General features: G+C 40.1%; 1 protein-coding gene and 1 long non-coding RNA gene across 3 annotated transcripts in view; one reads left to right on the forward strand and one right to left on the reverse strand.

The window, feature by feature from the left end:
• Positions 1 to 1,565: 1,565 nt before the first annotated feature.
• On the reverse strand, positions 1,566 to 23,199 carry LOC120588050 (uncharacterized). Its single transcript, XR_005649123.1, has 3 exons — positions 22,853 to 23,199; positions 21,853 to 21,932; positions 1,566 to 2,990 (listed from the first exon to the last, which is right to left on the reverse strand). It is a non-coding gene; the product is annotated as an uncharacterized LOC120588050 (long non-coding RNA).
• Positions 23,200 to 23,460: 261 nt separating this feature from the next.
• The window catches only part of DCUN1D4 (defective in cullin neddylation 1 domain containing 4), a 66,314-nt gene continuing 66,102 nt past the window's right edge, over positions 23,461 to 23,672 (forward strand). For both annotated transcript variants that reach the window (XM_039845181.1, XM_039845182.1), the window contains exon 1: positions 23,461 to 23,615. In XM_039845181.1, the coding sequence (XP_039701115.1) occupies positions 23,591 to 23,615 (25 nt within the window). In that variant the 5' untranslated portion in view covers positions 23,461 to 23,590. The remainder of the gene's footprint in view (positions 23,616 to 23,672) is intronic.

The raw sequence follows: 23,672 nt of genomic DNA on the forward strand, positions 1-23,672 counted from the left end.
TACATGACACACTGCAGTGAGGTCTAATAAGTCAGGCCACCAGTTGTCAGAGAGCACACCACAACACACAGAAGAGTCCCATGGAGTGAATTTTCTTCCCTAGAAGTGAGCAGGTAGGTGATTGGAGAATTCAATCTAATAGCACCATGCCCACAAAGAATGGTGACTTAAATGCTCTTCAGGGAGGCACATACATCTTAGAACTGGAAAGGGCCCTGAATGTTGTTTTATCTTTGAGGGCAGAGATAAAAATTACAAGAGAGAGAATTTCCAAAGGTTTTATGTCACAATCTAAGGAGGTTCCTTGGATCTAATTAATAAACATGTCATTGAGCATATTGCCCTAGGCAAAACATTATGTCTCAGTGGTGGTTTTAAAAATATGTCCACAAATGATTTGGCACCTTCTTCAATAGGTGAAACCTAATTAGCCTCTTTTTGAGTGTGAGCTAGACTCGATGACTTCCGATGAAAATAAAGTGAAAGAGACGGCATGCTACTTGCAAGCTTAGGTGATAAAAGATATTGTGGTCTCTGCCTTAGTCTCACCCTCTTGGATCTGAGAAAAGCCAGCTGCCACGTCATGAGCAGCCAGCCCTATGTAAAGGTGGTGAGGAACTGAGGCCTCTTGTCAACAGCCAAGTGACTGAGCCACCTTAGACATGGAACCTCCTGCCGCAGCCAAGCTTCAAGTTGTACTTCAGCCCCAGCCGACATCTTGACTGTAATTCATGAGAGACCTAAGCTCAACCATCTATTTAGCTGTTCCTAAATTCTTAACAGATAATAACTGTCATTTTAAGCCACCTATGTTTTGGGGTAATTTGCTCTGCATCACTACATGACTAATGTAACCCCTTGCATTTTTCATGTTTAGGGAACTTTGAGAACCTGGCAACAACAAACATATTTACTTAGTGTCTGTCATATGCATAGTACTGTGTTTGGCACGTGGTGATGGTAGGAGGTGTCACTTAACTGGAAAAGACATTGCCTTTTCCTCTGGATCCTAATCACCAAGTTTGGGAGACAGAAAGCTACAAAGACAGTTTGAATAGCAACTACTGACTATTGACCCTCTACTGAACTAACATTATCTCCTGACAATGATACTGCATGGTTATGTAACACAGATGCCAACTGGGATCTTCTAACCGTTCAGCTCTGGATAAGATAGCCAGAATCCCCATTCCATTTCCTCCTGAAGACCATGTCTTCCCCAAGGTTTCTGTGAATTGTGGTAGATTATGGAGCAAGGTTCACATTTTTATGGTTACCTCTCATTGATCTCCTCCCACTGTCATATTTCAGTTCAAAGATGGTCTTACTCTTGCATTTCTGACACTTGGATTATGCTACAATACAAGGTAAATGCAAGGAGAGAACACTCTGAATGCACCTAGCCATTGCCTGGCACTCAACAGGTGCTCAGTATTTCCCAAAGTTCTGGGGAAGCGGATCTACACACAGACAGCAAGTACTGCCTCTGCACTGTGCCAAGCAGACATAGAACTCTCTTTGTTCCTGACTTCCTCAAAACAAAGTAAAACAAAACAGCATCACCATGTGTTTTAGTGGGTAGCAGGTTTTACTGAAGATCTGTAAAGACAGAGAAGGGGTTTACATTAATAGAAACTCAGACATCTTTGGACAGATATTTAGATATTCCCTTGTTTTACAAATCTTTCGTCTTCTCCAGATCATGTAGTTTAGGGATCTCCCTCTTGTCTTCTCTGGTTTTCCACACCTCCTCCAAATTTCTGTTAATTTCTAATGCAAATCAGATTTACTATCTGTTTTTCTTAGTCTCCGTATTCATCAAGCTCTTGAGACCTTATTTTCTACCTCAAATAGCTTATCGGAGATAGAGACTTCAATACACTTCTCAGTAAATGATAAAGTTTGAATAACAAACTTAACTTGATTAGCATATATAGAACAGAGTCCCCAGTAACTTCAAATTACTCATTTTTTCAAGTGTACATGGAATATTTTCCCAAATTGACCACATGCTGGATCAAAAAACAAGATTCAACAAATGTCAAAATATTGAATTAATATAGAGTGTTTTTTCTAATGATAAACTGAGCTATAAAAAAAAAAACAAAAAGAATTAGAAATCTCTAAATATTGGCAATTGAATAATTAAGTAATCCATAGGTCAAAGAAGAGCTCATACTGGAAATTAGAAAACATTTTTAACTAAATAGTAATGAAAACATGGCATATCAAGAGATATAGAACCAATAGGAGATAGAGATATACATAGATATAGATATAAGTAACTTGAATAGTAATTACTGACTTGACACTCTGTTGAGCTAAGTGCTTTACCAATATTCTCCTGTTAATATGCATCTTCCAACCTGTATGGGTGTATCTGTGTGTCTGTGTCTACATCTGTATCTGTACCTATATCGACATCTGTGTCTGCGTCTGTATCTGTATCTCCATCTGCATCTACTTCTACCTACCTACCTAATTACCCATTTGCATTACCTATTTGTTTTTTTCTCTAGAGAACCCAGACTAATACAATATCAAAACTAAAAAGAATGTTAAATGAAAGGAAAATTATAGGTCAATCTCTATAATATACATGAATGCAAAATTCCCAAGCAAAATATTGGCAAACCAAATCCAGCACTGTAGAAGAAGATAATACATTATGATCAAGTTAGGTTTATTCTGGGAATGCAAGGTTCGTTTAACACTTGAAAATCAACCAATGTAATTCTCCACCTCAATGATATATGTAAAACTTAATACTCATACACTTTGATAAAACTTAATATTCACTCGTTATTAAAAAAAAGACGAAACCCTAGCAAACTAGGAAGGGAACATAATCTAGTAAAGTGTGTATATAAAATCTAACAGTGAACACGACAACAGTGAATTATTGAACACTTTCTTCTTGAGATCAGGCGTGAGACATGGATGCTTGCTATGGCCACTTCGTTTCATTCTGTCTTAGCCATGCCACAAGGCTAGAAAAAAACAAATAAGTATAAGAATTGGAAAAGTAAAATTGTCATTATTTCAGATCATACAATTGTTTATATAAGAAAACCCATCAGAATGTACAAATAAGCTTTTAGATTTACTGGAAGCAGAAATCAAGAGGAAAATATCCACGGTAGGATGAACTGGAAATAAATCAGCACTCAAAAGAACTGCAAGCCTGCTTCAAGTCATCTAAGTCCTTGTTCTTTAAAGTGTGACTGTGGACCATCAGCACTGCATTAGTTAGGGTTCTCCAGAGAAACAGAACCAACAGACTATACATGTAGGAAGAGATTTATTATATGGTTTTCGCTCATGCAATTGTGGAGGCCGAGAAGTCCTACAATCTACTGTCCGCAAGATGGAGACCCAGGAAAACCAGTGCTGTAATTCAGCCTGAGTCTGAAGGCCTGAATTCAAGGAACCAATGGTGCAGATTTCAGTCTAGGTCAGAAGGCCTAGAAGCAGTAGTGCAGAAGACAGAAGATCTATGTCCCAGCCAAAGCAATTAGGCAGGAAAGAAACAGGGCCAATTCCTCTTTCCTCTACCTTTTGTTCTATTCAGGACCTCGATGGATTAGATAATGCCCACACGTATTGAGGAGGGCGATCTACTTTACTGAGTCTGGATTCAAATGTTAATTCCATCCAGAAACACCCTAATAGACACACCCAGAAATCATGTTTAATCTGGGCACCCTCTGGCCAGCCAAGTCGACACATAAAATTAACCATCACAAGCACTGAAATCACCTGGGGGTTTGTTAAAAATGCAGTGTCAAGTTTTGCCTCAGTTTCACTAAATCATAACTTGCACTTTAACAAGATCCACAGGTGATGTCAGTTTGCGAGGCCTTGATCTTGGTGGATCAAAATCTCAAGCCCTGAACTGAAGTTAAGGTGATTCTGGATGCCCCATGCCCCTAGACACCTGGCAAAATAAGTAAATAAAATCCAATTAACAATCAAAAATTTTTTTCATTCACAATGTCCAGTACACAATAAAGGATTACTGAGCACACGAAGAGTAAAACACCATAAACCATGATCAGCAGAAACCAATAGACAAGGGTAATAGATATATCGAGGCTTCAGGTATGGGGTTTATTAGATATAGACTATAAAAACTGTGCTTACTGTGTTCAAGGACATAAAAGCCAAGCTTGAACATTCTGTAAGGAAACAAACTATAAGAAGTAACATCAGATTTGAAAAAAATTCTAGAATTCTCGAAAACTCTGTAACTGAAATTAATAATACAGTGGAATTGTTTAACATAGAATAGACAAATAGCTGAAGAACTGTGAGACAGGTGAGAAGAAACTTAGAGGTAGAAATGGAAGGCTCCTAAGGAATAAGAATAAGGGGGAAATTCGAATACATCTTTTTAATATTTGCAAAGACACTATGCTTATTCTACACAGAAATAAACACATTTAATAATCCCTTTACACCTTCATACAGTAGTGTGCTTTGCACTAGTCAGAGTTTATACCTATCACTAGTTTTAGCAGAAAGTACATGGAGCACTGGTATTATTTAGTTCCTCTAACCTGATGATGATTATGCCAGTGCAAGCATAGTAATTCAGAGCCTGTAACCTTCCTGGCCTGGTACACGCTGGCTGTTGCTGATTCTTGGGGTAAAATAAAGGCCCTTGATGTTTTGGGTGGTGTGAGGGAGTGGCTAAAAAAAAAATCAGTTTTCTGATTTCTGGGCTCTTCTGAGCAGAACCATTGGGCTGCCCTGGAGGAGCAGGCTAAGGTCTGGTAAAGTGGGTGGGAGAGGAGGCGCCAGTCTGGGAACTCGAGTTGCACTGCTTTGGAGACTGACAATGTAGCTGAAGACATAGTGATTACCGAACTGGTGTAATCTGTCAACCCAGCAAAATACAACATGCTCTTAGCTCACCTTATTTGTCAAGATTCTGAGGAAACCTATAGATTAGAAATTAAGTAAATTCTATGGAAATGTAGGGTTCAAATCATATTCTGTGACTTGATCTGGGATGACTGGGAGTTCTGGGGACCTATATCCTCTACAGTTCCAGCCTACTTTGGAAGAGAAGGAAGTGTACAGATTCCTTTGTACTGCTTCCTAGCAGAGTAAAACACTACATAAACATTTCTCTGTTTTTTGTTTTTGCCATATAGAAACTTTCTAACAATACCTCTGTAAGCCTTTTCTAACATTTCTGGCAGTTTTCCACTTACATTTTTTTCCTTTAAAATATTTAGCTAGATAGCAAGATGTTGAATATGTTTTCACTTTTTTTCAATATTCCTTTTAAATTTGAGAATTTAGTTGTTTGTGACCTTAGGGGAACAGGTATTACGGAATGAATGTTTGTGACCCCTCAACCCCTAATTCATATGTTTAAATCCTGACCCCGGATGTAACACTATGAGTAGGTGGAGCCTTGGAAAGATAATTAGGTCAAGAGGGTAGCGCTATCATGAATGAGATTAGCTTCTTTGTAAGAAGAGACACAAGAACTTTCTCTTTTTGCTCGCCATCATTTGAAGATACTAGAAGACAGCCATCTATAAACTAGGAAGAGAGCCTTTACCAGACACCAGATCTGCTGGCACCCTGACTTTGTACTTCCCAGTCTCCCAAACTGTGAGAAATGTTTGCTGTTTAAGACCCCTAGTCTGTAGCAATTTGTTATAGCAATCCAAACTAAGAGAGCTGGGTTACTAAAATAACCCAGTGATTCTCACTGTGGGGTGGGGTGGAGTGGTCTGTAGACTGGGGAAGGCAGAAACATGGGGGAAAGTGGAAACATTCAAATCTCTCCCTTCTTTACAGTGGACATAGTGTTCATGGCCGATGTCTCCTCCAATCTGGAGACCAGACTCTTCCTTGCTTGTTCGCCAACCAATTTTCTACTTAGTGGAATCTGGCAATTCAAGAGATGCATCCTCATGCTTCCTGTTTCTCATTTTTAGTTATAGTACATTTTTTAGATGATCAGATGGGTTCAGGGGACAATGAAAGAGAAAAAGAAGAAGAAAAACTGCTTCTCTGCTGTACTGTGGAGTGGTGAATTTATCTTATTTTATATAGTTGAGTCAGTAGCTATTTTGATTCCCATGTATTTGGGAAGCATCCAATTATTTTAGCCATAGCTTGCAATGAGCTAATAATGCACTCTCTCTTTGTTAGATTACCTTAATCTGTACTAAGGGGCTCTAGAAGAGTTAATGCCTTGAGCTGACTTCATTATGTGAGCAGCTAATAGGAGCACTAACATAGTTAAGTAATTTCAGAATAAAGGCATTACATAAGACTCTAGAATAGAAACCACTTAGTCAAACACTGATTGATAACATTAATAATCAGACACCCTTAATAAACTATAATTTCCCCCCATATTCAAGTTTTAGGCATAAGAGGCGAATCATAAAAGAATATGCCTATTTCAGAATCCAGAATCCATAATCACAGGGCTGAAAAAGAACTTAGAGATCACATAAATCAGCGCTCTCGCTTTGCAGTTGAGAAACTGAATTTAAATCCACTAGATGATATATACAAGAACAGCTAAATAATAGAGAAGCTGGAACAAGAATACAGTTTTCTTTCCCTGTTCCAGCATTCCTCCTTCCACATGATATTGCCTCATAAAACTTGGCGGGGGAAGCATTTCCAGGATATATCATGAGGCTCTGATAGATAGTCCAAACCTCTACAACATAAAAACTGATGTCCCAAATTGAGTTATGTCCGTCTGTCTTACGCGTGTCTCAAATCCCCTCGGCCCTGGTCTCAGCGCCCTCCTGGGACAGAATCTGATCTTTCACCTGCACTTCTGTTTCTCCTTCCCTTCTCCCTCTCCCCAAGCTCTGGTGTAGGGCTGAATCTCCCATGGAGATTCTGTCCCAACTGCTTCTTTGTCCTTATTTCTCCCACTCACTTTGTTAGTCCTAGTGTCAGCAACTCTGTGGAAATTCTACCTTCCCCATTTTGTGAGGTTCCCTGATCAGAGGGAGCCCATGCCCACTCGCTGGCTAACTGTGTCACTGACAGATTGCCTGGCTGGCTGGTTGGCTCTCAGAGTTTGTCCCTCTCACTTTCTCTCCCTCTTCTACTCCTGCAATGTCATTCCCTTCTTTTGTATTTATTTGTTAAATTAAAAAAAATTATAGAAGTTCCAGGTATACAGCATTATAATTCAACATCTGCCCTTCCCTTCTTAAGGAGGCGGGACCTTGCCTATGCAGGAGGCTAGAGCATTAGAGACTCAGGATCTCTCTTGTGTCTAGGGACATTTAGCTCCCTCTACCCACAGCTGGACTCCTTCTTTGAGGTGGGGGTCTACCTCTGTCCTTGCTTCAGTTCTACTGACTAATTTGAAGGATTAGGTTAATGATCTCCAAACATTATAATGTATGCCACCATATCAGTAAAAAAAAAAATTGAGCATGCACTCTCAATATATTTACTTATAACTTACATCCATATATCAGATATAGGTAAAGCTTAATTTTTTTTGAATAAAAAGGGATACCAATAGAAGTTATAATAGTTGTTCCTTGTATGTCCCCACTCCCCACTACTGAATTGAGCAGTGGGTGCTCTGGGACCCACATCTGGATGGGCTAAGTAGGGGTTCCATAATAGTAATAATAATGGTTGTCATTTTTTGAGCACTTACTCTATGCCAGACACAGTACCAAGCCTTTACATAAAAAGTTCCACTGAATTTTTGCAGGAGCTCGTGTGGTAGGCACTACCGACTCTCATTTTATTTTCAAAGAAACCGAGGCTTAGAGATGCTCTGTGGCCACTAGCAAGAGGCAGGGCAGAATCAAAGCTAGATCTCTTTGACTTGAAGCGTGTCTTAGTCACCGTGCCACGCTGCTAAAGGGAAGAGAGCAAACATTTGTTGAATGCTGGGAACGGGGATGCAGTGCCCTCTGAAAGCTGCCATCCTACTGGGCTCTGACATCCTGCGGGCCCCCTAGATCTGACTGAAAAGGGTTTGATAGGGTTGAGTATATATCACGAGGCTTTAAAAAAAATTCTCTGTATGGAATTAGTTGTGGGAATTTTTAAAGAACCTTAAAATGTATAATTATGCAGTGTACAGCACATTTGGAATTCTATTGGCTTTCTGTTTTAGAATCTTGCTGTTATTTATGGCCTTATTTCAATGGGAAATGCATTTTAAGTTTCAAATACTCAACTTAAAAATTAACTTTTTAATAAATCAACTTTTCACAATCTTTTCAAGAGTTTGGATTTCCTGAGCGATTTACTAAGGCAAGAAAGTTATCACAGCATTTTGGAAAAGATTTTCAACAAGAAGCATTGATGGAATTTTCAGATAATAAGAGTACCACGTTCTTTCAATGTTCTTGTTAACTGAGATTACTACTTCAAATCATGGTTCCGAATTCCTTAGTGAGACAACTTAAAGCCTGAGGGTATATTCTTTTCTCAGCTGGAGTTTGCATTAGTATCCCTTACTCACAAAGCCTTGACCCTTGCCAAAGGAAAGAACAATAAAGTGAATGTATTTCTCTTCATCTTCACCACTGTCACCTGATGGCAACTGATTTTACATCCCTAAACAGTAATGGCAAATGTTACGAAAAATACTAACTGTAAACTCCTGTGGTCAGAGACCATATTTGTTCTTTTATAAAATATAGACCAAACATGTTTTTTGTTTACAAATTCTTTTCCGTGTACAATTTCTTCTTGATTCTCACAATCATCTTTTTAGCTAATGTTTGAAAATCTATTATTGTTTGATAAACTATGGCTCATGATTCCTGAGTTAGAGGTTTGAGCAGTGCATGGCTGGGGAGTCCTTCTCTTACATGTGGCGTTAACTGGGGTCACTTGCTGGCATGTGGGTGGTGGCTGGGCTGGACCAGAGAGTCCAAGCGGGCTTTAGTGACATGACGGTGTCAAAAAGTATGTGGTTATCTTTAATCTGCCACAGCCAGATTTCAGGAGGTCTTACCTGTATTTTCTAGATGAGGAAACCAATACTCAAGTTAATAGAGTTGACTTAATAGAATGGCACATCTAGTAAGTGCGGAAGGTGGGGCACTACCCAGGACTGCTGAAGGCTAGTATATGTATATTGCTGGACTCAGATATTTTCTGAAGAGCACAATATGCTAATTCTGCTTCTCTTTTGCTCCTCCTCTTTTAAAACGATTGAAGATCCAGAAGGGCTCTTACGTGTCTATATTTCTGAACAGGGTACATGTTCCCATTGCCTCTCTTTTCCATTTGACTTATTTCCTTTCTGTGGCAGGAATGAGGTGAGGAGCAAGGGGGAAAGGGGAGAGGACTTTCTGTAAGAACTGGCAGTCGGGATAACCACAGTGGCACCAGCTGCTGCCCCTGGTACATGCTGCTGGGTTAACATCGTCTTGAGTTTTGAGCAAGCAAAGGGCTTAACCCATGGCAGAAGCACATTTATTTGAGGTTAATGGGGGTGGGAAACTAGTCAGGAAATAAACAGCTGTGGGGCGAAGAAGTAAGTATGAGCCATTTCATTGGCCAACATGAATCAGTCTTTTGGAATCTGGTTTTAAATCGACACATTATTCAACAAAAGCCAGAGCATATTTCACAGCAGTTTTTCTGTACAGTACAAATGGCTTTTTGAAAAGCACCTCCTAGTACATGACATTTGCTCTATCGCTTGGATTTGGTCACAGGAAATCCTGGGTTATCTCTGGCAGAAGGCACTCTGTCTTTGCTAATAAGCCATGCTTCCACTTTATCTCAGAATTTCAAAAGATGCTTATTTTCCTTCTAGTGAAGCAATGGCTATACTAATCCTTTCCTTTTTTTCCTGTTACAGTGGAGCCTATTGCTATATTATATAATATTTTTGTTATAATTATATAATAATGTTATTAATTATATACTACATTATCTTATTTATATTATAATTATATTGCTCTAATAGCCTATTGTTATTGCTACTGCGGCCTACTGCTATAGTATCCTATAGATTTAAATTTGTGTGCCAAGTCTGCAAGCACCTTGTCTCTCTTTCAAAATGCTGGGATTTGTTTTATTCACTGCATATAAATCTGCCTCAGTTTTCACAAAATAGCAAAAGCACTGAAAAAGTCTACAAGAGCACCTTGGAAATCTGTATTATATGTGAGCAGGGAAAATTCTCTTCCAGTGCTTCTGAATGTAACCATGCTGAATAGCACATCACTTACCCAGAGCAAGGACTTCAAAGTAACAGTAAAATTAAAGTTCAGTCAAGGCCTCGTTCACTGGGAACATTTTTGCTTTGTAGATATCAAGTACCACATGTACTTGCAGTGGCTAGGATTTCCATAAAAGGAGTAACAGCAGTGCTAGATTGCAATATCCAAAAGTGATGGTAGCTGCTATCGCAGGGGGAAAAAAATTAAAGCAGAGGAAAGATGACAGTAGAGTCTGCGGAAAACGAAAGAACGGCAGAGCGCTTGGGCGCTGTGGGGGAATATTAGTGGGACTATGAGCTGTGCCCATCTGATGTGTCCCTTTGTTATCTCCTTCATTCGCAATGTCTGAGGCTTGGGGATTTGTTATTTATGAAGCGCCTACCACCGAGCTTGCCTCTCTGGCAAGGAAAATGAGTATGGCTCAGTTTAGTGCAGTGTCTTTCATTCCTGGAGCTGCTTAAGACAATTATCTGAGGTGGAGGAAAAATATTAATTACTATTTTATTCCACAGTATTTCTGTGTTTTAAATTTCTATTTTTGTGTTGTGTTGTGTTATGATAGCAATGCTATCGGAAATGAGTTCCGTCACAGGCAATATGGAGATCACCTGGGAACCCGTTAAAAATGCAAATTCTTGGGTCCGATCTCAAACCTACTGAATCTCTGATTCTCTGGGGATGGGCCCGATGATGATCTGTGCTTGAGCAAGCTCTCCAGGTGATTCTGATAGCCATTTAAGTTTGAAGAGCAAACTGCTTTCTAATATGTATTATATATTCAAAATAAATACGTACATATGAGAAATGCACTTGGAAGTCCTTACCGATGGGATGCTCAAACAAAAAAGTTTGAAGATGATGCTGTGGTAGAAACATGCGGACTCATGAACCACTTGCAACCAGGAGAGTCCTGGCTCATAGAGCCAAGCTAGGCCGGCTCTTCTCCTTTTTGCTACTTTGCTAATCGACCCTGGGATGGGGAAGTCATTTAGCTTCTTTTTCTTCCTGGGTGAGCTTAAGCAAGTCACTTAATCACTTTGGAAAATGAGAACAAAGTGAGATGTTACTATGGTACAGAATTGTTACAGCAGCGAAATGAGCTCGTGTTTACTGGAAGCACATAGTGAGCCTTGAGCACAGAACAGATGCTCGGTTCTTCTTTTCCTACATAGTTGTAGACCCCACAGTATCAGCAGTTTAAATTCTTCTGCCTGCTAGGGTAGATCTATTCGTCCTTAAACACATCAGAATGTTGCATGTATGGAAGCCAAAAAACCTCTCTTATACTCTGTAGGCTATGTCTGTTATACTTTGTGAAGCCTTGACATGAAGACAGATGGAGAGGGCAGCAAATGAGTTTTTTCAACATATTTACCCTTTCCAAGAGTTGCATGTAATTTTCCACTGAAATGCCAAACTACAAAGAATAGCAGTGTCAGTGATGCTGTAGACTGGAGCAGTTCCACATTACACTGTTGTGAAGAACAGCTAGTGAAACCCATTTCTGCTTATCTTGATAGAGCGAGTAGCCTCTGATTCAAGCTGTGCATGCTTTAGCCTGGCAGCCGGAAGCAGCTAAGTTAGTTCTTGTGAGACGGTAAAAAGTGAAAAGTGTTGGCCAAAGCTTTTCCCTATGAGACCTGGGAAGTTTCCTTAACCATTAGTGTTTAGAACAATCTCCTGGGGAGCTTGTAAAATTGGCACATTTCTGGGCCCCACTGGCACTCAGCATGTAGAGATAGAATAAAAAAGCCTTTGACTCTTTCTTATGAAATCAATCCCACTAGTTCTCCACAATCTAACTGTAGACAAATCAGAGCCATCTATTAACATAAGTATTAGCAGGAGGCTGCAAATGCTCATGGTCAGTAGAAACCATGGATGAACTTGGTGGGTGATGAGAGAAGTACAGAAAAGCCACTCTGTCCTATAATACTTTACCACTTCTTCTAGTCATGGTGAACAAAATGATCACTAGCAAGAGTTAATCAACTCTTAACTCATGAAATGTTTCTGTTATGTGCTGGAGACAGTGCTAGATCATCGAAAACAGGGCTCCAGCTCTGAAGGTGAGGTGGCCTTATAGAGTAGAGGTTTCTAACATGGAACGATGGGGCCTGGAGTAGTGGTGAGGCCCACTGGACTTGGGAGGATAAACAGTTGGACTAGCTTGACTCTCTGAGCCAGGACTCTCCTGGTTGCAAGTGTCAGAAACCTAATTTGAATTACAAAGAGAAAATGTATTGTCATGAAACCAATCCCCTGGAAGAGTAGGGGATCAGCTAGGCTTCAGAAGCAATTGGAACCTGGAGTAGAAGACAAAGCCACTGCATGGGCTGTTTCCTGTGTCTGGAAAGCTCTTCTCTACCACTTAGTATACCTACTATTCATTATTCATGTGTCTCTAGTCACCTCCTCAGGGAAGCCTCCCCCACCCACTACTTATCTCCCTAACTTGATCATACAGAGTCTTAGCTGATTTATGGAAGACTTTAGGGCAAAAAAAGAAAAAGGTGACCTGTTTGGGCAGACTAGTATGTGCTAGTGTGTTAAGAAAAAGGTACCCCTTCCTCTGGGCAAAGACAGCAGACTGTAAGTGGGATTTCAGCCCACTTGCCCCACTGGCTGTGCTCCTTTGTTCGATGCACAGACTGTACAACTGTACAAAGTTACTGAGTCAGATCCTATATTGTATGCTCTCGGAAGACTGTGTACCTTTCTTACTACTTGTCAAAATAGCAGTTTTACTTTGCTTGCATGATTTTTTAAGGAATGTCTCCCCTGCAAGACTGTAATGCCCACAGACAGCAGCTGGTTATGTTTTTGCTCGACGTGTTATTCCTAGAGCCCAGCGGTGTCTGGCACACGAAAGGCCCTTGATAAATAATGTTTGTTTCATGAATAAATGAATGAACAAGCAAATGAATGTTTGTTTCTTTATTTTTCTGGCTTTTTCTATGAGATGGGAGCCGTGGTTGCTGGCAGCTTACCTCTCCTTAATTCTGATTTTGAAAATTTCAGGAAAGGATGCTGATTGGCCCAGCTGAGATCGCATGCTCATAGGGAGTGGGAGGCGCCCTGACTGGCAACCCATATCAAACCACTGTCTGATAAATGGTGGGGTGAGCAGTTCCTCAAAAGAAGGGAAGGCTCTTCCTATAGGAAGAGGGAAGGGCTGGGCAAAAACAACTCTAGATGCGTCCCTTACTACCATTGACATGCTATGGGTCTTTGTTTTGTCACCTATGAAATGAGAGAATGTGCTGAGCTCATCTTTGAGATCATCCAGCCCAGTGTTCTATTCCCTTTTGTTCTGGTTCTGGTTCTGTTTCCTCCTGCTGAATCCTGTTCTAGTGCTGCAGGTGTTATTGGAAAAAGACATGACTGTGGGCAGCCTCAGTCAAGGAAGTCTTCATGGAGGTGAGTTTTGAGCTGAGTTGGAAAGGCTGAGGACAAGGAGTATATGGAGAGAGGAAGAAGGGGAGATGTTTCAGGGTGAGGGGTTGGCTGGGAGAAGTATGTTAGGTATTGGTGTGGAGCCATTTGTTTGTTAGGAATATATTTTTTAATGTAAATATCTTTGTAAGGGGTATCATGTTTACTCATCCATATTTTCCCCTGAATTAGTTTATTCGAGAACAGCAAACTGGTCATCTACAAGAATCTGAGGGAATGAGACATTGGACAGGTAAGTTTTGATAATCAAACTAGGTCCCGAGTACAAGCATCTCTAGGGTGTATCAATTAGGGGGATCACCCTGGGGTTTATATACACTTTGCATGTGTGCTGGAGAAGGGCAAAGTAGTAAGGGAAATTTGCTCAAACAGCAGGAGAGTGACTCAGGGAGGCAGGGAAGAAAGAAGTGTCTCCATTTTATAACGCTAACATGGCATGAGGCTCTTACACATGCAGTTGGCCCTAAACCCTTCCCATGATCGTTAAGTACAATAACCTCCCAGCACCTGTCTGCTCCTCTTCCAATTCTTCAGGTGACCCCTCTGTGGCTTTCCTCAAGGATATTGTTTAAGCTCATTTAAATCTTTTTCAATCTTGTTCCTGTTGGAGTACAGTGAGGTTTGCCTTGACTCGCTAAGGATGGGCTTCATACTGAAAATGGAAGTGGTCTGTCCAGGAGGGCCGTCCAGCAGGCACCACAGTGGGAGCCCTGGGCACCTTGAAGGGGAACTAGAAGGGGGAGAGAAGGTTCACCAAGGGGAAGAAGGAGCAGTGGGCAAGTGATGCAGCGTGACCCATGTGCAATGGCAATCCTTTAAAGCTGAACTGCCTGTAACAACACTCTGCTACTTTGGGGCCTACTCTAACATACCCCAACATGTAGTCTCTATTGCTGGATCCTCAAAATCTGTTTAACAAGGAAGAGGATAAAGTTTCATATCCTAGAACTGGAGAAACTGTATTTCTTGCTGCCACGAACGTTGGGTAGAGAGCACACCGGGCATTTGCCCCGGCCCCTAGGACAATGGTGGATTGCCTATTGGTTCTAGAAAAATAGGTACAGCTTCCACATTAATGAACTTGGAGTGTGTGTCGGGGGGGAATGGGGTGGGAAAATAGCCCTCTGTAAAATGCTATACTAAGAAGCAATGTAGCATAATGATGAAAAATGCAGATTTGAAGCCAGTCGGCTTGGGTTTAATTCTCCCAGTTCTGTCATTTACTAGCTGTATGATTTTAGGCAAGTTAATTTATCCATCGATATCTAGGTCTCCTCACCTGTAAAATGGGTTAAATGAAAGTTTCTACCTCTTGGGATTGTTGGGAGGATTAAATGAGTTAATACGAGCACTAGAACAGTACCTGGTGCCAAGTCAGTGGGACTTAAATGTTTGCCAATATTTATATTCCCTAATCTATTGTCTGTGAACTTGAAATGTTGTTCTAAAGCTAAAGTGATAGAAAATTTGAACGGTGGCTTAGAACAGACTGAGGTTGTGGTGATGGAGCTTCGAAGCCAGAAAAAAAGTAATTGTGTGATGGAGGGATGGAGAATAAAATGGAAGCAGCTGTAGTAGGGACTCCAGGTCGGACTCGCAGGATAAACTGACCAGATCATGGGGGTGGGGGCAGAGTAGGTGGGAGGCCTAGAGTGCAGTGGGAGCTGATCAGGGCCTGGGGTCAGGGGTTGAGGGCATGAAACAATTAGATGAGAGAAGGCAAAGGGCAACTGTAGGCAGGGTAGGACCCAGTGTCTGGGTGTAGGTGGCTGCAGAAAAAGCAGTTTTGTCTGTAACCCAGTTTGGAACTGGAGGTGAGTAAAACGTGGAAAGAGATGTTTATTTTTGGCAATTCCTCTCCACAGTGCACTTCTCTCTCACTCTATGTCCAATACTTCTATTCTGCTTTGAAAATGCTGCCCCCAGAGCTAAGTTCTCCTCCCTTGCCACTGCTCCACAGCCTGAAACTGTTCACTTCACCCACCAGTTCCCTAACAAAATTCCCATTATTTGAGAGCAGACTCAGACGTCAGCCCAAACTGGGAGAAAAGCTAACAGAGAAACTCATCTCTCACTAACAAAATTACCGAAAGCCACCGACTAGTCCCTAAACTGCCTAGATTTTAAAAAGAAGATACTTATAAACTCAAATGAATACCTATCCTAGTAATTCTTAATTTAAGCAGTGATGGAGTGGACATAGACAGGTTTTGGAGAATCATCATTTTCAATGAATCTTAACGGGGCTATCACTCTCAAAATGTTCAGGGTATTTGCTTTAACCTATTTTGGCTAAGGCAGCTTAACAAAGTAAAATGTAAGTATTCACATAAGTTGGAAGAAGTATTTTTCAATTCCGTAAGTTGGTGATTTGTGTGTGTGTGCACGTGCGCGCGCCTCCATGTGTGCATGTGTGTATGTGTGTGTATGTGTTTGTATCAAAATTCTTTTTCTATTTTGGAACCATTAATTTATTTCTTAAATGCTTGGATTCATTGCTTTCCTCATACTAACATGGCTCCTGTGGTTGCTTCAACTGAGAGTTTGGGTGTGAGGTGTCAGGAGGTGTAGGGTAGCCGAGGGAGGTATAACCAGGTTGTAGGGGCTGGAATCTGCTTAGTCACAGGTTTTTGACATCCTACATCCTCTTCCTCTCTAAACCATGAAGTTCTTACTTCCATAACATGGTATCATCACCAAGGAAGTGAGCATATATTTTCTACAGCTCCAGTCCTCCTCGTCTCTCCCCCATTTCCTATTGCTGTCTGTGGCTCCATCCACTATCCCAGAATGCTTCACTTTGCCATAATGAGATGCTCGGCTGCTGTGCAGCACTGACATCTGGAGATGGATGGGGCCTCCTGTACTGCCCTGAGAGGGATGTTAAAAGACATTGTATTCATGGAAGCAGGATAGAAAAGGCGAAGAGAAATGAAGAGCCTGACAACACACAGAAGCCATTGTCCAAGTGAAATGGTTATTCTTTCTGTCCATTCTCTGCTAGCTGGAGTAACTGAAGCAATGCTATATTTCTGAAAGTCACTATAAAGGTCATGCATTGTTTAGATTCAATTGGAAAATTACACCTTCTGAGATCGATTTAATGCAACATCATTAGGACTTGATTAGCTCAGTGCGAATAAGGTGAAAACACCCAATTCAGAGAAGAGCATGTGGTAATGAATAAATACATTTTTATTCAAATACTCTTTTAAATCCCCAGTTAGGTGTGATTTCTGTCAAATAAAAGGCTCTGAGTAAAAAAAGGAAAGTGTTGGTTTAAGCGTCCTGTAGTTGTGCTAGAGAAAAAGATTAGCAAAAAAAGGCTGATTAATGCTGCCCTAATAGTCATGTGTCAAGAAACCTTGGAAGTGAGAAATAGTTTTAAAAATAACTGAAAATTTTCTCCATATCTAGGGGAGGCAAAAAAATTCATTGCTTAATGAAATTGAAACACTAATATCAAATCTCAGCATAATTGGAAAATTCTTAGCTTTTCTGAGAGATCCTTAAGATGGCTGCTTCAAAAAGAAAGAAACCAGGATTTTCTAGAAATTTAAAAATACAGACTCATTGTTACTTGAAATAGTCTCAAGCATAAGAATTAGCCAACTGTACCTCACAAGATTGCATTAGGTTCACAAAGAAATACGTGACAGCACATAATTGGTGCTCATGTATTCATTCCTGCTTCTCCTACTTTTATAAATGCTTTTACATATTTTATCTTATTTATCCCTTATTTATTCCTTGAAGGTATTACTCCCATTTTTGTAGATGAAGGAACTGAGGCCCAAACACGTTTAATGCCTGTTCAAGGATTTAAGTAGTAGGGTTTGAGTCTTAATTCAAGCTGGCCCAAGGGTAATACTGAAAAACATTTTGCCTTTGCCTCTTGGAGATTAAAAATCTTTTATATCAGTAACTGTGGCTCTCAGGGAAAGGTAATGTTACTTCAAGGTACAAGGAAGAGAAATTATTCATTTTGGGAACACAATACGTGTCTCTACTCATGTAGAATCCTCTGTAATTTATTACAATCTGTTTATTTGTTTAGGATGCCATCTTTCTATATTCATGGGCATTTCCTATATCCATTTGAACCTCCAGTATCAATCAGTATTCCTTAAGTTAGTTTCCAAAGGGTTTGAATGACACAACATTGATATTAGGTACTGTCTCTCTTTCTTTTTTTTTTTTTTTTTTACTTTACTGTGTAAAGTCTCACATTTCAGTTCCAAACTAGGCTAATTTCCCATTTGGTAGCATGTCCTGGGGAAGGACTTTTGAACGCTAACCATAAATTCTAGAAGGGATGAGGGAAGCCAAATTAATAAAACATGTGGAGTCAGGGACCAGCTTAGAGGAAAAGACAGATTTGGGATGATTTGGGATGTGAGGAGGAAGAGTTTATTCAAGAATGTGATGAATACTGTAAAGTGTCACAATCTAGCATTTATTGAGTATTACTATGTTCCAGGTGCTTTTAAGTGCTTTACTTGAATTCATTCATTCATTTAATTCTCATAACATATCTATGAGGTAGGTCCTATTCTTTTCACTATTTTGCAGATGAGGAAACCAAGACAGCAGTGTGAAGTAATCTGTCTTCTTAAATGGTAGAGCCAATGAAATTTTGATCCAGACCTTCTGGCTCCATAAAGCCTAGGTTCTGCTTCAGAAAAAATGGCAAAAGATTAACTTTCAAGGCTAAAGTTTAACTCCCTCAAAAATTTAGCTCCCAAGGCTAAAATGCTCAGTGTGAATTGGTTCTAGAAAGTTCCATCTGTTAAGGTTTTTTTTTTTTTTGTTTTTTTTTTTTTTTTAATATATATATATTGGGGGACACATCATAGCCCCAGTGGAAGGTGCTGAAAAATTGCAAGTCTCTTGAATGTGCATTATGAGCCCACTTGACAGGAACACATCAATTCTATGAAGTAACTTGTAGTGATAATAAAGAGGTTGCTTGTGTTTGTCAGTGTTCTAACCTCTGGTGTAAGATAGATGGGAAAAGGAAGCTAATAAAAGAAAAAGCGTAGTAAAGCAGGATAGAAAGCAAACAATGCCAACTTTTCAGCTTATCAATACCAGTTTTGAGAAGCTGCCCTCATTGGCGACACTGAGGAAAATGCCTATTTCTATGCTTTTCCCATTAACCTGATAATTAAGACCTGATTCTATGTAGGTATTGAAAACTGAAACCAACATTTTTATTACCCTAGTAGCATCTGGCAAGTGGCTATCTGCAAAACTGTTCTATATATATGTGAAAAGCAACATATGTTATAGTGACAGTCATATGTAATTAAAAGCTTAAGAGCTGTAACTGGTTCCCAATAACACAGGCCTCAGTGGTTAACAGGGGAATTCCAGTATGCTGAAGAGGCTTCCCTCTCTCACTGATATATCAGAATAGAACATTTACTACATTCAGCAAAGCCTCGTTAGAGATTCTGGATAAATAATCTTATTGATAATATACCATGAAGTAGATACTTGCTGTTGAAATGAGGTCACAACGATAAAATATTTAAGATGTAGTAACCTGGAAATAATCTTTCTGACTGATATTTTTCATAGTATTTATCTACAAAGGCATCCTGAGTGATTAGATATTCAACTCAAGAAAGAGGCCAGATTTCACTCTCTATCTTTTAAAAGCACATTCCTATCCATATTATTGTATCCTTATAAATAAATCTCTCAGGGCATATATTAACCTGATTAAAAAGAGAGGGAACTGAAGCCCAGCATGGGAATGTCATAACATAGGGAGTTTGGCTATTTAGGGACTCTGTTACCTATTCTGAGTAGCAAGTTATTGGCGTTCTCTAAGCCTCAGTTAACTTATATAAAAATTGGGGATAATATTAGTACCCCATTGGGTGGTAGAATAATTTACAAGCAAAGCACCATAAGAGTAGTGCCTATTGCATTGGAAGTGCTAAGAAAAGGTTATCATTATTTGGGTTAGCAAATTGTCAGTTTATGAGTTTGGAGAAATAAACTATCCTGACCTCTATGGATATATAGATATCAAACAACGCTGGTCCATTTATACATGAATTTTTTTCCATAAGTACTGTAAATATATTTCTCTCCCTTGTGACTTTAACATTTTCTTTTCTCTAGCTTATTATAGGAATATACAGTATATAATACATTTAATGTATAAAATAAATATCAATCGACTTTATGTTATTGGTTAGGCTTCCAGTCAACAGTCGGCTATTTGTAATTAAGTTTTGCAGAAGTTGACAGTTATATGTAAGTTTTTGACTGTGTGTGGTGGGGTCAGTGCCCCTCAATTCTGCATTGTTCAAGGGGCCATTGTATTTACTCTTTTTTTAATTTTTAAATTTCCATATCCCGGAGACCCTGTGAGATTGACATTTTGTGACTACTGGAGTTCTATATACTCTCTCACTGTAATTTGAAGCTGAAATTAATTCTACCCTGGAGTGTGTTCTTTCTCATTCTCTTCAGATTTTACCAGGGGCACATTTGTGTATTTGTCTGAGCAGGCCCAACTTTATTTCAGTCTTGAGGACTATGCTATACCTCATTCTGTACCCCCAACCCTACTAACAATTTGCAGGAAAAGCATGCTATAGTGGGGTTTGTAGAATTTAAGGAAAAGTTTTAAAATTTGATTAAAGAGCTCTGCTATTCTTTCTCTCAGTAGACTTTTTCATATCAAATTTTATTCTAACCTTAGTATATTTAAAAATATATCTGATTAAAATGAACATTGTACGACTAATAGAAAAAGCTCTGATTATATAAGATATCATTTGACACAAAGTAACTTGCTTTGTTATTACCTTAAAGCAGTAACCTGGTGAAGTGAAAAGGCAGAGAGACTGTATTCCTAAATATCTCTACCCATCACAGTTCTAAGACAATTATTAATTCTTTTTCTCCAAAGATTTAATATAAACATACAAAAGTGTATCATTATTATCTCAGTAAACATCCCCACAGGGATCAAGTTATTCGGGAATGCTACCAAAGAGAAAAAATTAAAATGTATTATATATTGAAAAAAGTCCTTACCGATTTCAATAAAAAAGGCAATATTCTAGCTCTGAAGTATAGAATTTACATTAGATTTATATAATAACTTTCAAACAGGAGAGAGAGTAGTTTACCTATCTTTGGAATTTGAAGCTTTGATATTGGACAGTGTGGTGCAGGGGAAAATACTTGGTCTAGGAGTTAGGAAACTTGAGTTTAATTAATGCATTGTTATTAACTAGCTGAGTGACTTGGATTAGACATTTAACTCTTTCAGACTTCAAGTCTCATATTCTTAAAATGAGGAAGTTGGATTTGATAATCTCCAAGGCTCCTTCCAGATCTAAAATTTCGCATTACAGTCAACATTCAGTTTCCTATAAAGAACAGTTAACTAGGACCTACTATTTGAAAGCACAGTACTAGGGAGATAAAAATAAACGTGACAGGTTTCCTGCCCTCAAAGGTTTAGAATCTTGTAGATTATTAAAATGTTGGGGTAGTATTTGCAGAAACTTATGTAGTCATTTAATTATATCTGTTTTATTATTTGTAAAACACATGGGGGCAGTGGGGTTTACAGAATGAGCTTTGCCTCTCAATCTTCAGGCTGCAACTGACCAACTATAAAGATCTGTGTAAATTACTCTCTAAGTCTGTTTTTTATTTGAAAATAATCATACTGACCCAACTGATGCTGAGAAATAACAAAGGTGGTACATTCTGTACATTTTTTAATGGACACCCTGTGCCAGAAGAGTGCTGGGTGCTAGAGGAGAAGCAGTTGGAGGTCCCTCATGTAGCTTAATCGTTATATACATTATTACAAAGTGTGCTACAAATGAATTCATATAGCAAACAGCTACCCAAAACAAATTGTGGGCTTCAATGAATTTAGTAGTGTCAAGAAGCAAGCTCACTTCAGTACAAGATAACGACTGTGTCTCAGTCCTTAAATTACCATGATAAGCAGTAAAAAACATACAAATATTACATATACAAAATATTATGATCTTGTATAAACTACATAAATTTATTTCCTAGATGCAGAATAGGTTGAAAACATAAATGGGATAAAGAATGCAGGAGCAGCTTTTCTGCTGAGAGTAAGGACGTTCTTAAAATTAAATTGCCCAACAAGGAATGACCTATTTCAGAGTCCAGACGTACTTACCCATTTCTGTGGGGCGCAGATGATGCTTGGTCAGGTTAAAGGTCACCAATATGGATGAGATTCTTGTCTAGACAAGAAACCTAAAGTGGATAAATTCAGGTTCAATTCCGAGATTCTATGATTAGATGAAGTGATTCATAAATGTTTGAATGATAGAAATATAAGATTATTTTATAAATTATAAAGATATGATGCATTAATGAGATATTATAGATTAAGAGGAATGGGATATATTATGAGAGTGGTGTGGGACGGGAACTGGTTTGATTTCATTCTTCCAAATATCTTGTTTCTGGCATAAATGTTACATTTACGCCCTGAGTTGAGACCTAAATTTCAGAACCCTGAAACTCAGAAGCCTTGGATGTAGAAATGTAAAACCAAAACGACTGTTGTTTTCTTATGGTTGTAGTGTCATCCATTCTCTGAGGTGGGATCGGTGTGGAACGCTCTGGTGCTGGGTGGGGCAGGGCCTTGGGATGCAGGGAAGTGTGGTGTATGTGTGCTGTGGTTGGAGTAGGAGGGAGCGATCCTCCATTTATATTTCAAAATGTATTACTCTACAATGTACTGAGTGTGATTAGTTGGCTTGAAAGCATTTAAAAAACTGGTCAGAACTCATGAAAATGGTGAGAATTCTTGATTTAGAAAATGCGATGGTCAGAATTCTCGTAAATTAACGCCTTCTGCCAAATAACAGCCGTTTTGTTTTCTGGACCTCCTCCCAGCATCAATGATTTAGGTTCTGTTAGTTTACATTAGTTGTCCTTCGAGGGCTGGTGACCTGGTGATGTAGTAGGCTGAGACTGAAGTTCAGAGTGTGGCCCTGGATTTCCTATTTGCGGACCCAACCGTACATATGTCTGGAGGATGGACAATGCCTGTAACATTCCCCATTCGTCACAAATGGGGAAGAGTGTATTAAGTCTAGAAAAGAAGTGCATTTCAAAAGGGGGGAGAGGATGGACCGTTGCACAAGAAAAGGGAATTTGTTCCTCACCAGAGGGTTTGCTGTAAAAGAAGACCCGGCAATTCTTTATCCGGTTTTCAGCTGTAGGAAACAGTAAGAGAAGTCCCAGTCCAAGTTCGGCGTGGACTGGGTTCCAACAGAGAGCCGCTCTGAGGCATGCGAGGCAAGTAGGAGATCCGAATGCGATGGGCTAGGCGCGAGGTATGGGTTACCTCTCTTATTTGGTGCAGCGGGATAGAAGATGCCCCTACTGCGCTTTCCGTTCTCGGTTTTTCGGGGAACATTTCGCGTGCTTTGTTTCAGATACCGACCCATCTTTCTCGGTTGGTCTGCACCTCCACCAATCCCGCCTGCGACGGGGCGGAGCTTCAGGGTCAAGGTGGACCAATTCCCCAGCCTCGCCCCTACACGCGCTTTCAGACTCCCGGGGATGAATGACAGCAGCGGAGTCCAATCTGCTACTCCAGAGCGTGGCCTCCGCCAGGGGCGTTACGGGGAAGAGAGGCTGGAACCAATCATATTGAACCTCAGGGGGCGGGGCCTCGTGCCAGCCCCAGACCGGCGCTCGCCGCACTCCTTTTGTCAAATGAGATACGCGGAGGGGCTGTTCCCCAGGCGAGGTTTAGCCAATGGAGAAGGCGAGGTGGGCGGGCCGGGAGAGCCTGGCCGCGGGTCCTCAGCTCCCAGCCGAGGTGCGCGAGCCGGTGGGGGGGACCGCGAGCCAAGCGCGGGATCCGGGGCGGCGAGCCGGGTGTGAGCTGCCCGAAAATGCACTCGGATGCTGCCGCTGTCAGTGAGTAACAGAGAGCGAGCGGGTCGGGGCCGGACGGCTGCCAACACTCTCCACTCA

Source organism: Pteropus medius, unplaced genomic scaffold, assembly GCF_902729225.1.
Source record: "Pteropus medius unplaced genomic scaffold, Ma_sr-lr_union100, whole genome shotgun sequence".
NCBI classification, from domain to species: domain Eukaryota; kingdom Metazoa; phylum Chordata; class Mammalia; order Chiroptera; family Pteropodidae; genus Pteropus; species Pteropus medius.